Here is a 13,363-nt window from a genome sequence, read left to right as displayed (position 1 = left end):
GTAGTAGTAGTGATGAATTTACACTGATAAAGAGACAGGGCAACTGCTTTTCTTATCATTTAGGCAGGAGAGGGAGGATTCATTCCACTCCAGTCCTCACCCATAATCTCTCCATCCCACAGGCTTGAGGAAGGATCTGAGGCTGGGCGGTCTGAGGAAGAGGACAAGGTCACAATTCTGTGAGGAGGAGCTACTCCTCCTTGGTATTGATCCCTGGTGGTGTGGTGTCAATCATACAACTTGGTAGTATGGAGGGGTGCCAATCATCCTCCCCAAGTGCATATGTTTTTTACATGTACACACACATGCCCATGTGCTGGGCCCATTGGGTAAAGCCTCTTGATCCTCTAGCAACCAACAATGCATGGGAGGCCCCTCGAGGGCACTGCCACAGTGGGGAGGTGGGCAGGGAGGAAGCTGGAGGGATTTGTCGATGTCTCAGTAGGATTTCTGCCTGCTGTGCTAATGGCAGTGATGCAGCTGTGCCACACATCTCAAAAGCACACCTCTCGAAAAACATTGTTTCAAAAACAAGAGAGATGTCCAAGCAATACTTACATCTTTATTTCCAAGGTACATCACAAACATATTCTCAGTACCCCCATTTTCTCTTGAGTTGGGCCTTTGGAGAAACAAGGACAGAGATGTATATCCTTTCAAATCTTCCAGGTCATTTGGCAGTCGGACTTCGACTCCAGATTTACCATTGAACCTCATGGGGACAGCAACCTGTGAGGAGTAAGTTACATGGTGTCAAACACTGTCCTGTGAAGAAAGTAGGTATGCTCAGAGAGCTAGTTTGTGACTCGTAGCCATGTATCAGCCTTTCCTGAGTTGTTATGATAAGGAGCAAGGGAATGTGAATGTCCCTAAACCCTGGATCATAATCTCCAAGACCCAGATTATAAACTCATGAAGCTGTTTCCGGAGCTGTGTCATAAGGCATTTGTGTTTCTTATTAGTCAGGGATATTTGAGCAGTGCATTTAGTCCTCTGTGCCAGCAATAATAATCATGATAATGACAATAATATGAATTACAACCCTAGAAGGTTTTTGTGCAGATGAACTAACATCTATGGAGGCACTTGGCATGGTGCCTGGCATACAATCAGACATGTAATACATTAAAACTATATTTTAAGCCAGGTGCAGTAGCTCACACCTGTAATCTCAGCACTTTGGGAGGCTGAGGTGGGAGGATCACTTGAGCTCAGGAGTTCCAGGCTGCAGCATGCCGTGATCATGCCACTGGACTCCAGCCTAGGGAGCAAAGTGAGCCTTTGTCTCAAAAAAACAAAACTATATATATCTATATGTTTTTATATAGATATATATTTTTAAATATATGCATTTATATATTAAATATATAAAATATATTTTTATAAGTATATATTAATATACAATTTATATATAATTATGTATTATATATATTTATATATAAATATGCATTTTAATACATTAAATATATAATAAATGCATAAATTATATGTTATATAATATATAATTTTATATATTATATTAAAATGCATATATAATTATATGTACATTGTATGTAATATATAATTTTATTTAATATATAAAAGCAGATATAATTATATAACACTATATATGCATAAAATATATGATTATAATATATAATTAAATATATATGCATATATTAAATTTATATTTATATATTAAAATATTTAAAATGCACTTTTAAAGGAACTGCTTCTGTTAGATATATTACATGTTACAGTTTTATTTATTATAGGCGTTCAGTCCTGAAAAATAAGTGAGTACATCAAGGCTCTCTAAAATAGAGCTTCTTAAGCTCTCTGTGGTGAAGGACCATTTTTTCCTTCTAATATGCCAGGGACAAATACTTTTGTAAAACATATTCAAATTTAAATCACTACAAAAATAAAAAAAACAAAGTAGACAAAATACAAGCCCACTGATCACATGCTTGCATGTTGAGGCAATTCAAATTGTTCAAAGCTTCCAAACATTTACTCTAAACTTTATACCTATATATAATAGACCACTAACAAAAGTTCTCTGACTAGGCCTGGTGTGTGGACCAAGAAGATAAATATTTCCTAACGATCGAATACAAAAGAATGAGATTTAACTCAAGTCTGCATTTTCTCTATCAATATTTAAATATTTATCAAGGATCTTGTATATGCAAGGCATTAAATCAGGGGACTTAGCGATGGGGTCCCACATTTGCAGGCTCATTTCACGCCTCTCTCTCCTACTCACCCCCTGCCCTTCAGAACCTTCTCTGAGTCTCTGCCTGGCATTCTCTCCTGGTTTTTGTCACCTGGCAAATTCCTACTCTTCCTTTAAATTTTTTAAATTAAGATATTTCTTGTATTTAAGGAAAGGGAGGGAGAAGAATATGCCTGTATGTGCATCACCATGAAATGGAACATGACTGACAGAACTGGCACCCGTTCCCCTCTCCCTTCTCAGAGGTCACCACTACTCTGGATCTGGATTCCCATGCAAATTCCCATGCATTTTTTCATAATCTTTTAAAATTAAATATGCATTTATCTGTAAACTGTAATTAGTCCTATTTTTCATGTTTTAAATATTTTTATATAAATGGTGTCCACCTGTACACATTTATCTACAACTTGCTTTCTTTTCTGGGCACTATGTGTTTGGATTTATTCATGTTGATACACATAGCTCCAGCTCATTCAGGTTTGCTGTTGTAAATGTGGCTTTTTTTTAAAAAATTTTTTGTGTGTGATTATAAACTATGTTGCAATGAACATTCTTATCCATGTCTGTTAATGCTACTTATTAGTGCTATTCTGACCCTCTCCAGGTAGAACTGGGGGTTTTGAAGATACACATAACACACCTCTATCCAGCTTGTTAGCACAGTCTAAGAAACAACCTGCAGTGGCTGGAGAGCAGCCTGAGTTCAGAACTATGACTTAATAATTTCTGTGTCCTCAGCACCCAAAGAAGTGCCAATGCCAACCAGGCATTCAAAAGCACTTACTTACTGCTTTTTATTTTATGTTTTTCCACTAACATGGTACCTACTATTTGCCAGGCACTGTTCCACATTAGCTCATTTAACCCTAACAATCTCATGAGGTTGGTACTTTCTATGCTCTATAGACCAAGAAACTGAGGCACAGAGAGGTAAAGAGACAGGGCTCAGGTCTCACAGCTCACCAAAGGCAGAGCAAGAATTGAAACCAAGACAGTCTGGCTTGGTTAAACAGCTGTTTACCACTGTGCTATAATACACTTCAAATTTTTGTTGGATAAATTAGTGAATGAACACAGAAGGGTAAAAGCTAGCATACATTCTTATTCATTTGGTTTTTATAAAGCATGTATGAGTGTGAAGAGGGTGCGTTCTTCCAAACTTTGCCTTATGCTCTTTGTTTTCCTGTTCAAGGTTTTATGTTGGGAATACTTTGCTTTCTTAGAAGAAAGGGCAGATTCTGAGGCTCAAAAGAAGTAACAGTGAGCCTGGTTATTGGGCACGATGCCTCCAGGGCAGTGATATTCTGACTATGCTCTCCAACCCTCTCCCTCCAAAACTCTCCTGCAGGGCTGTCTAGGAGTTATTGGAAAATATAAGAAATTGTATTTATGCCATTTTAGGACAAAACAAATCTTAAGAGACAAGTGTCAGTAATTCAAGCAAATAATGTCAGGTTAAAACAAGAAAGGCTGGTGAATCAGTACTCCAGTGATGGAAAACTGCTGTCATCTTAAATCCTCCATCCTCAGCAAAGATGGATTCTACAACTTTCAAGTTACAATAGGAGGGTAGGTCCTGTGCAGTATCACACTGGCACATTCTGACCACAGAACCCTCCCTTGAATGTGCAATTACAGTTTACAAACTGGGGCCTGGAAGAAAATCCTTCTTTCTGCCTGAATAAACTCAATGGGGGCAAATTGCTTCAGGATCCTGATATACCAGATAATGTAAGGATGAAGGTCATGTACATTTGTGAAGGATGACAGGAGAAAATCAATCTTTATATTCAAGCAACACAAGGATTGGGGAAAGAAAGACAACCAATTCTTGAGTAAATAAGTGTTTTTTTCTTTCTTGATAAATGTGATAACTCATTAAAGAACTAGCCTTGGCCACTGACCACGTGGGGATACACTCACCTTACTGGCAGCATCTCTGGCCTGCTGAATTAGTTCTCGTATTCTGTCCATGTTGTCAGAGATGTTTCCCAAGGGCAACAGCTGTTGGTTGATACTTTCAATCTTGCGCCAAAGATCAGGTAGTTTGTTGGTTAACTTATTCACTGTTGGTGAGAAAAAAAATAGAAATGTAAGATTGCGCATTAAGAAAAGGCTAACTACAAATGTTCTTACTGACAGTATTTGTCAAGTGGCATGTTTGGTCCCCAGATGTTGAAGAGGATGGGTCATAATTAGTTACGGTAGTTCCCCCCTTACCCATGGTTTCACTTCTCAAGGTTTCAAGTACTTGCTATCAACCATGGTCCAAAAATATTAAAAAGAAAAATTCCAGAAATAAGCAATTCATAAGTTTTGAATTGGGTGCTGTTTGGAATAGCATGACGAAATCTCATATGGTCCCACCCATGTGAATCTTCCTTTTTTCCAGCATATCCTTGCTGTCTACCCTACCCACCCATTAGTCACTTAGTAGCTGTCTGGGTTATCAGATCGAAAAAACATAGTATATATAGGGTTTGGTACTATCTGTGGGTTCACGCACCCAGTAGGGGTCTTGGAACATATCCCCTGAGGATAAGGAGGAACTACTGTACATGGTGAATTGTATTCTGCAATCTAGGTACCAAATCCTTTACTTTGACCACTACAGAAAGAAAAAAAAAAATCTTTGTTTTCTGATTTTCTTTCTTTCTTTCCTTTTTTTTTTGTTTGAGATGGAGTCTTGCTCTGTCGTCCAGGCTGGAGCACAGTGGTGCAATTTCAGCTCACTGCAACCTCCACCTCCCAGGATCACGCCATTCTCCTGCCTCAGCCTCCCGAGTAGCTGGGACTACAGGCGCCCATCACCACGCCTGGCTAATTTTTTGTATTTTTAGTAGAGACAGGATTTCACCATGTTAGCCAGGATGGTCTCGATCTCCTGACCTCGTGATCCGCCCACCTCGGCCTCCCAAAGTGCTGGGATTACAGGCGTGAGCCACAGTGCACAGTAAACACAGCCTGTTTTCTGATTCTTAATATCAATCATAATTCAATGCCTCATGATTTAGAAACATATATCTCCACTTTGTAAAAAAGCAAACCAATAGCATTTTCAATGTATTTTCTAAAAATTAAAAATCCTGTCTGGTCCTTCCAACTAGCAGGATATCTATACGCTTTGAATATATCCTGTATCAGGTGGAGCTGTTTTCTAATGTTTTAGTTTCTGAGATCAGACTTTACCAGGGAAGAATGGAAATGGACCAAAACACATAACAATGGAGAGAATGGCTAAGATGTCCTGGCCAGAGATCGCCTGATACCTGAGTTATCTGCATCAGTCAGAGCCTTTTTGAAGTCTTCGTTCTGTGTCCTCCCATAGGTGTCCTTAATTCTTTCCACATCTGTCTGGATGGGGTTGAGCCCATCCAGAACCTCATCTGTGATGTCGTTGGCCTTTCTGACCATGCTCTTTGCACTACTGATCATAGCATCAATATCACCTAATGCACACACAGATAGGGAGGTATAAGTATCTAAAACGTTCAACAAAAGAAGCCAACCGAGTACAATGGATTAGGAAGATGCTGACCTCTCTGTATCCCACGAAGACCATCTCGGAGAGTTGTGAGATTGGTGTCTATCACTTCTTTCTGAACTGTCACAATATTCAGGGTTTGCTGTAGGTTGTTGAGAGCTGGACTGACTTCTAAAATAAAATAAAGCATCAGGAGGCAATTACTTTGTGCATTTTGATCCTCCATTGGTATTTGTGGCCCCTGAAGTAGCCAGTGTCTGCACAGCATTGAGTAGACTTGCTTCATAGGGGTCATCTCAGAGATGCCCACTGCATGTGCCCAGACCCACAGCTCTGGGATCCTCCAGTTACAGAGGTCAGCAGCAAATCAGAGCCTTGTGGTAATGCCTTGGAAATACACAGGAAGAAAGAAAGAGGCTGAATAACTTGGGGAAGGCTAAACTTCTTAACTGCTCAGAGTAAGAGACTCTGTTTAGTAAAAGATGCATCTGTCTTATCCACTACCATGTCCTAGCACATAATGTAGTGTCTGGCACTAGCTGAGGCGTAATATTAGTATATGTTTGTTGAGTAAATGAATATATGAGTGAATGAATGAATTAATAATGTAGAAAGGATCCTCTTCCATCAGAGGACAAGAAAAGAGTGTTGTTGAAAGAGCCTCATCCAGGCAAATACAGACACAAAGTAGGCACTGTTTGTTTCTGTTAATTTCCAAAATGACACATTTTTAAAATTCTGTGAAAGAAAGGGAGCTAGCAGACATTCCTAGCTGATAATATTGCCATCCTTGGGTCATCAAAAATGACCAGCAAATGCTTTAAGACCATCTTGATGATTCATGGCTTCAATTACAATTCCAGGACTGGTTTACATAGCAACATAGTTAGCATCCTAACCCTATTTAGCACACTGAGCCTACCTCGAAGCTCAAATTTTGTAGAGAGAAATAGATGTCATACCAGGAAATCCGAATTATTGAAATTTGCAAGGCAAATGATTGTATGTTAGTACTTTTTTGGTATTTTATTTTTCATGTCTTTAATTTTTTAACATGTGAAGGAAAGAGAGAAAGAAAGAAGGAAGGAAAAGAAGGAAGCAGAAAGGAGAGAAATTATTTAATTTACAGAGGCATCATTTAATCCCTCTGAAAGGACTAAGAGGCTGAATGAGGGCCTTGGACTCATGGATGACAACAAGAGCCTGGAGAAACACAAGAAACAGCATTTTTCAAACACAGAAATTTGGTGAGATTGAGAGAGTTTAATTATTTAAAAAAATAAGTAAGTAAAATACATGAAAATTTTCCAGAGATAAAATTTATGCTTAAAAAATTCTCATGCTTCACAGTAGCAGTGATTTTGGGGACTTTTAGTTGCAAAGATTTTAGGACTTAAGAAATTTTAAAGCAGTTATTCTAACGATCCCAAACCAATGATCTTGACATGTGGGGTTGCCAATGCCATGATCACAGGTGGGTTAAATTAAAATAGCCTCCCCACCAAGGCCAGGCCCAAATAGGCCTATCACTGTCAAGATTTATTTATATTTATAAGGCTCTAGTTAATTTTGTACATGATAGGTGGGGAATATTTAGAATATTGGGTGGATACACGAAATTGATAAATAAATCATGAATTTAAAAAGTATTATCTGGGCCCGGCATGGTGGCTCATGCTTGTAATCCCAGCATTTTGGGAAGCTGAGACAGGAGGATCCCGTAAGGACAGGAATTTGAGCCCAGCCTGGGAAACATAGCAAGACCTTGCCTCTAAAAAACTACAAAAATTAGCTGGGCATGGTGGTGCACGCCTGTAATCTCAGCTACTTGGGAGGCTGAAGTAGGAGGATAGCTTAAGCCCAGGAGTTCAAAGCTACAGTGAGCTATGATTGTGCCACTGCACTCCAGCCTGGGCAACGGAGACCCCATCTCGATTAAAAATAATAATAGTAATAAAATAAAATAAATAAAAGGTATCATCTGCATTGACACTGAGATTCAAAAACAACATTTGCTTCTAGGGCTGCCCCACCTGGTCCCAGAGGTCATTTAAAGCTCCTGACTATCCCTGCCATTGCCCACTCCCCCTAATACCTTGCTTTAGCTTCTTTTGTGTCATCTTGGCTTCATTTAACAGTTTATCACTGTTGGAACTCAGGGTTTTAGCTTTTCTTGGCAGATCTTCCTTTATCACTGTCTGAAAGCAAAGCATTTAACAGCCTTAAACAAATGCTATATGTTACGAAATATGGAATAAGATTTCTATCCTAGTCTGAAGCCCTTAATTTTAAGGATGAAGTTCAAAGGGGGAAGGAGTTATAACTAGATTGTTCCCTAAAAGAGTTAGGGCTCCAGGTAGCCCTAACACCTATGTGAATTATGTGGCTTGGGGAGGTGGGCCTATCTCTGGTGGCATACTGACAAATTATGTGACACTTGTTTTAGCTGCTCACTGTCATTCGTACAAAAACCTCTACAATAACAGAGGAGAGAACTTAGTTGTTTTCAGGCTTTCAAGCTTTGGGACAGAAAAGTCTTCACTCATTCAAGAAGGCCTGTCCCCCTGAACTCTGATATTTAATATTTTGTTCTTTATTTTCAGATATAGGAATTATCATATGGTGCATATAAGATCCCACAGGACTCCACAGACACACCGAGATGTAAGACCAAATGACCTGATGAAAATGCTGATCAAGTTGTTTGCAAAAATATCTCTTTTTGGCTAATGATCACAGCATAGAAGCATACCTGGTAAGATATAGGATATAATATTTGTTCAGGTTGAAAATTGACAATCAGTGTAATTTCTATCTGGTTTTACACATAGTTTTAAAACTGTGCTACAGACATGAAATAGTCAAATACAGAAATTACCCATATCTAGGGCAAGTTCTATTCTATACAACAAGTTCTGATTTAAAATAATGCTTTGTTTCTATTCCTTGGAGCCCACGGAAAGAAAATATAAAAATGAGCCATCTCCACAGCGAATGTGGAGAAGCTGCTGGTACAGGTGCCCACCTGGAGGGCAGATTCAGATGCACTGGCAGCCCTGTTGGCTGCGTCCTCGGCCGCTTTGATGGCATTGAGGATGTTCTCGTAGGCGGTGGCGGCATCCACAGCACAGCGCACCAGCTCATCCCCGCTGGCGTTTCTCTTGATCCTGGAAGACGGGGCAGGTTAGCCACTCCCCACAGCCTTCCTCTGCCAGCAGCTGACATCCCCCCAAACCTTTCCATTTCTTCTTTTTATTTTTTCTTTCTTTTTTTTTTTAAGAAATGGAAAAAAACAAAATAAAATAAAGAGATGGCAGAGTCTCTCTCTGTCTGCCAGGTTTGACTGCAGTGGTGCCATCAACTTGAGCCCAGCCCCTTCCCATTTCATTTGGTAAGTGGATACCTGAGGTGATGGCCTCTGTAGCTGTGCCCAAAGGACGTGGCCAGGAATTAGTGCCCTTATTGCTGCTCTGCTTCTGACTTGGGCCTGGGGCATTGGCCTTGACCCCACCCTCCGCCCTCCACCCAGTTCTGGAGACCCAGCCAACCCAGGGGAGGGCCTTGCTTGTCTCAGGACAAGCTGCTGAGCTCAGCCCACGTGCCCTTCTGGTCTCCTGGGCCATGCACTCACTCTTCCAGCTGCTTTGCCAGCTCTTGTAAGGACTGCGCGTGCTTTTCTGCCTCCTCCACAAGGGATGTTTTGCCAGCAGATCTGGAAAGTTCTCTTACTTTGTCACTTAGTTCTTGTCTTGCTTCATTTAAACTGGCAGCTAATTTTTCATATTCCTATTTTTTCCAAATAAACAAAGACAGTATAAATTCAAGGAAAGAATGTAGGTGCTGATTTCTCAAACTCTATCATAACTGATGTGTTTCTGGGGCAACAATGAGATGTTATATTTTCTAAGCCTATTTACTATACCAGTTAATCCTTGGTCACTTCAGACAGTAGCACTGGTAATATTTCCCCAAGGTTTACCACTATCTTGAACATTCTCATTATGGTGAGAAACCCTTTAGTAACCTTTACAAAAGCACAATGTTATCATCAATATAAAGTTGTAGTAAACCAAAGAACTTTTTTATGATTTAGAAATAGTTATTACAGAGTTACTGGGTGCAGCACACCAACATGGCACATGTATACATATGTAACTAACCTGCACGTTATGCACATGTACCCTAAAACTTAAAGTATAATAAAAAAAAGAAATAGTTATTATAAAAGACACTTTAAAATCCCCATTGAACTGCTAAGAAATTGTGTCAGTTTTGATCAAGTCTTAAATATCTTCTGTTAATAAATGCTTGTATGCTTGATATTTTAAAAATAGCATTATAATTTTTTTGTTGCTATCACAAAAGTGATTTGCTCATTGCAGACAAATTAGGTAATACATATGAACATAAGAAGACATGTCATTCATACTTCTTTTGCAAGAGAGAACTATTGTTAACATTTCAATATATTCTCTTCCATCTAAGAGACTATACTTTGAATAAACAAAAAAGTAGGTCAGCCCATTTCATTGTTTTCTCACAATATAATTAAAATGTTTTTAGATTTTTCTAGAGAACAACTATTTCCTCTACCTTCTGGCTTTTCTCCAACAGCTGCAGCGCAATGTTGGTTTGCAACAAAGATGAGTCTGCAGTGGTTAGATACTTGGTGAAATCACTCTGCAGGGAATTTATTTCTTTCACTTGTCTCTGGAGAAAATAAAAAAAAATTGCTTGAGCTCTATGATATATTATCAGAAGGCATAGACAAATTTATGGGACAATAGCATGTAAGTAATTTCAAAGTCAGAATGCTTTCTTGAACCTGAACATTGTCTAGGCAATTACAAAGTGATAGGAAATCAGTTCTTTTTGTAGTGGAGGTACGTCACCGTAGTTTCCTTAAATGATATGCCAATGAAACAATTGCTATCACTGCTGAAGAAGGTTTCTACAGTAGGGGTCAACTTGCCCAATGAGATGGGTATATTATCAAAATCTGGTTTGTGAAACAGACCAAAAGATTTTATGTAAATAAACCATCACTAACCATCAGCCAGTACCAATGAGAACACAGCAGGCACTTGACTGAGAGGTCACACAGAACCTGAGAATGCCAGGCTGGAAGGCTGCCAGAGTTCAGAGGCCTATAAAGTTGGGTCTGCTCCCTTACCTTGGCATAATCAGCAACTTCACACAGACATGGTACCATCCAAAGAGGCTTTGGGAGCTAAGCATGGAGTCATCCACTAAGACATCATTTATTTTCATTTACCAACTTCCTCCTGTGTTGGGGTCTGCCCTGTGTTATTCAACTTTGATTTTACTGTTGTTTTGTAACCCTATAAAACCGCTCATATTTTTGTTGTTTTTAATTTTTTTTTTTTTGAGACAGGTCTCATTCTGTTGCCTAGGCTGAAGTGCAGTGGCTCGATAATGGCTCACTGCAGCCTTGCTCCCAACCCACCAGTGTGTTCAAGCGATCCTTCCACCTCAGCCTCCCGAGTAGCTGAGACTACAGGCTCATGCCACTATGACCAGCTAATTTTTTAAAAAATTTTTGTAGAGACAGGGTCTCACTACATTGCCGAGGCTGGTCTCAAACTCCTGGGCCCAAGCAATCCTCTTGCCTTGGCCTCTCAAAGTGTTAGGATTACAGGCATAAGCCATTGCACCTGGCCTCATTGTTTTAGCATACAATGTTCACTATTTAAAATATGAACTATAAAGCCGGGCATGGTGGCTCACGCCTGTAATCCCATCACTTTGGGAGGCTGAGGCGAGTGGATCACCTAAGGTCAGGAGTTCGAGACCAGCCTAGCCAACATGGTGAAACCCCGTCTCTACTAAAAATACAAAAATTAGCCAGGCGTGGTGGCGCCAAATATATGTATATATGAACTGCAAAATCCAGAGCTCTAAATTCTGTCATTGCAGCTTCTGTAGGTGGCCTGTACTTTTATTTCCTATAAAGCAGATTATGGCTTAAAATGCCTTTGCTGGTGATTATGATAATTATGTTCATTAAAAAGTATACATATTTGACACAAAAAGTAAATTACCAAAAACATAATATATACTTTGAATTAATTATAGCAATATTAATTTCTCATCTATTTGGCAACATTATTCCTCCAACACTCTTTCAGCTGGGGATGCAGGTGAAGCAGTTTGCACTGCTTTGTCTGTGGTTTAAGTTCAGAATCTTTTCTGGTAGCTGAAGACTAGAAACATCTATGGTTTTGCACTTAACGCTTTGTTCCTGTCTGATCTGGGTCTGAGGTGGTATAATGAGATGTACAGACAGGTGCCTGGCTATGCCACTTTATTAATAATAAAGATCCCTGCTTCTCTCATCCTTATTAACGAAAGTGTGCAACTTCAAACTGTGAACTCACCTGAATGGCTCCCAAAGCTCTCTCGTTTTCTTGGTTCAAGCCATTTGCCTGCTTGGCTTGGGCAGCTGCCTCCTGCAGCCGAGCACGAAGGTCACTGAGTTTGGCTTCGTATTCATTTAAAGAATCCCGTATACTGTTAGCAAGCCCATTGTTCTCCCCCTGGTGGGTTTTCTGCCAGGTCCTTATCCGGTTCAGCACTGTAATACATCACCTCATGTTTTCTACTTGACAGATGAGCATACTCAAGCTGGGTTATAAAAACTACAAAGGAAGAATCGAGTTTCTACTCATTTCATGGTTTTCCTTGAACTTTGGAGGGGATGGGAAAGGAAACTCACATTGACACAGACCTGCTATGTGCACTGTACATGTTGCCTCATTTAACTTCCACAGGAAAACAATAAATTATCATTCTCATGTTTTAGATAAAGAGATGGAAGCCTTGAGAAATGAGAGGACTGACCCAAGGTTACATGGCCAGTCGGGCTTAGGACTTGAACTTGAGCTGGCTGCAGGGGGTAAAGTGCATGCTCCTTCCACTGTGAATACTGCCTACTTACAATTAAAAGCCAAGACTCATATTAAATTTGAACAATAAAAATTTAAGCAAGAAAACTGCTAGTATCTGTATATTAACCACTGATACATCATTTTATTAAAGAATAAATACCAGTATCTGTAAAAAGTATGCACTAAACTAATATTTCTCAGTTTTGAACTAACGAGGCATTTTCTCTAGTCAAAACCTTTTGATGTATTCTGTTAATTTCTAGTATATCCTTTTTTTGTTTTTGTAATACAAATTTGAACATCCCTAATCTAAAAAGCCAAAATCTGAAATGCTTCAAAATCTGACATTTTTGAGCAATGACATGATGCCACAAATAGAAAATTCCACATCTGACCTCATGTGACAGGTTGCAGTCAAAATGCAGTCAAAAGTTCGTTTCAGAGGCTGGGTGCGGTGGCTCACGCCTGTAATCTCAGCACACTGGGAGACCAAGGCAGGCGTATTGCTTGAGGTCAGGAGTTTGAGACCAGCCTGGCCAAAATGGTAAAACCCTGTCTCTACTAAAAATATAAAAATCAGCCAGGCATGGTGGCAGGCACCTGTAATCCCAGCTATTGCTCAGTCTGAGGCATGAGAATCGCTTGAACTCAGGAGGTGAAGGTTGCAGTGAGTTGAGATCACACCACTGCACTCCAGCCTGAGTAATGGAGTGAGACTCTGTCACATACACACACACACACACACACGCA

General features: G+C 39.7%; 1 protein-coding gene and 1 long non-coding RNA gene across 4 annotated transcripts in view; one reads left to right on the top strand and one right to left on the bottom strand.

Moving 5' to 3' along the window:
* LAMA3 (laminin subunit alpha 3) overlaps window positions 1-13,363 on the bottom strand; it is a 268,808-nt gene that overhangs the window by 43,317 nt on the left and 212,128 nt on the right. For both annotated transcript variants that reach the window (XM_063597229.1, XM_024926324.4), the window contains 9 exons: window positions 12,104-12,300; window positions 10,299-10,415; window positions 9,337-9,491; window positions 8,731-8,872; window positions 7,801-7,903; window positions 5,760-5,876; window positions 5,491-5,670; window positions 4,145-4,287; window positions 559-729 (listed from right to left, as the gene is read on the bottom strand). In XM_063597229.1, coding sequence (XP_063453299.1) covers window positions 559-729; window positions 4,145-4,287; window positions 5,491-5,670; window positions 5,760-5,876; window positions 7,801-7,903; window positions 8,731-8,872; window positions 9,337-9,491; window positions 10,299-10,415; window positions 12,104-12,300 — 1,325 coding nt within the window. The remainder of the gene's footprint in view (window positions 1-558; window positions 730-4,144; window positions 4,288-5,490; window positions 5,671-5,759; window positions 5,877-7,800; window positions 7,904-8,730; window positions 8,873-9,336; window positions 9,492-10,298; window positions 10,416-12,103; window positions 12,301-13,363) is intronic.
* Window positions 1-13,363, top strand: part of LOC117976862 (uncharacterized) — a 63,440-nt gene that overhangs the window by 30,416 nt on the left and 19,661 nt on the right. Inside the window, exons 3-4 of one of the 2 annotated variants that reach the window (XR_010110106.1) lie at window positions 8,309-8,460; window positions 12,336-13,349. This is a non-coding gene — a long non-coding RNA (uncharacterized LOC117976862). Of the gene's footprint in view, window positions 1-8,308; window positions 8,461-12,335; window positions 13,350-13,363 lie in introns of those variants that run through there. The other variant, XR_004667683.3, reaches the window with a different exon arrangement.

Source organism: Pan paniscus, chromosome 17 (genome assembly GCF_029289425.2).
Source record: "Pan paniscus chromosome 17, NHGRI_mPanPan1-v2.0_pri, whole genome shotgun sequence".
Lineage (NCBI taxonomy): Eukaryota > Metazoa > Chordata > Mammalia > Primates > Hominidae > Pan > Pan paniscus.
The sequence above is the reverse complement of the archived record's forward strand: the minus strand, read 5'-3'. Positions and strand labels throughout refer to the sequence as shown.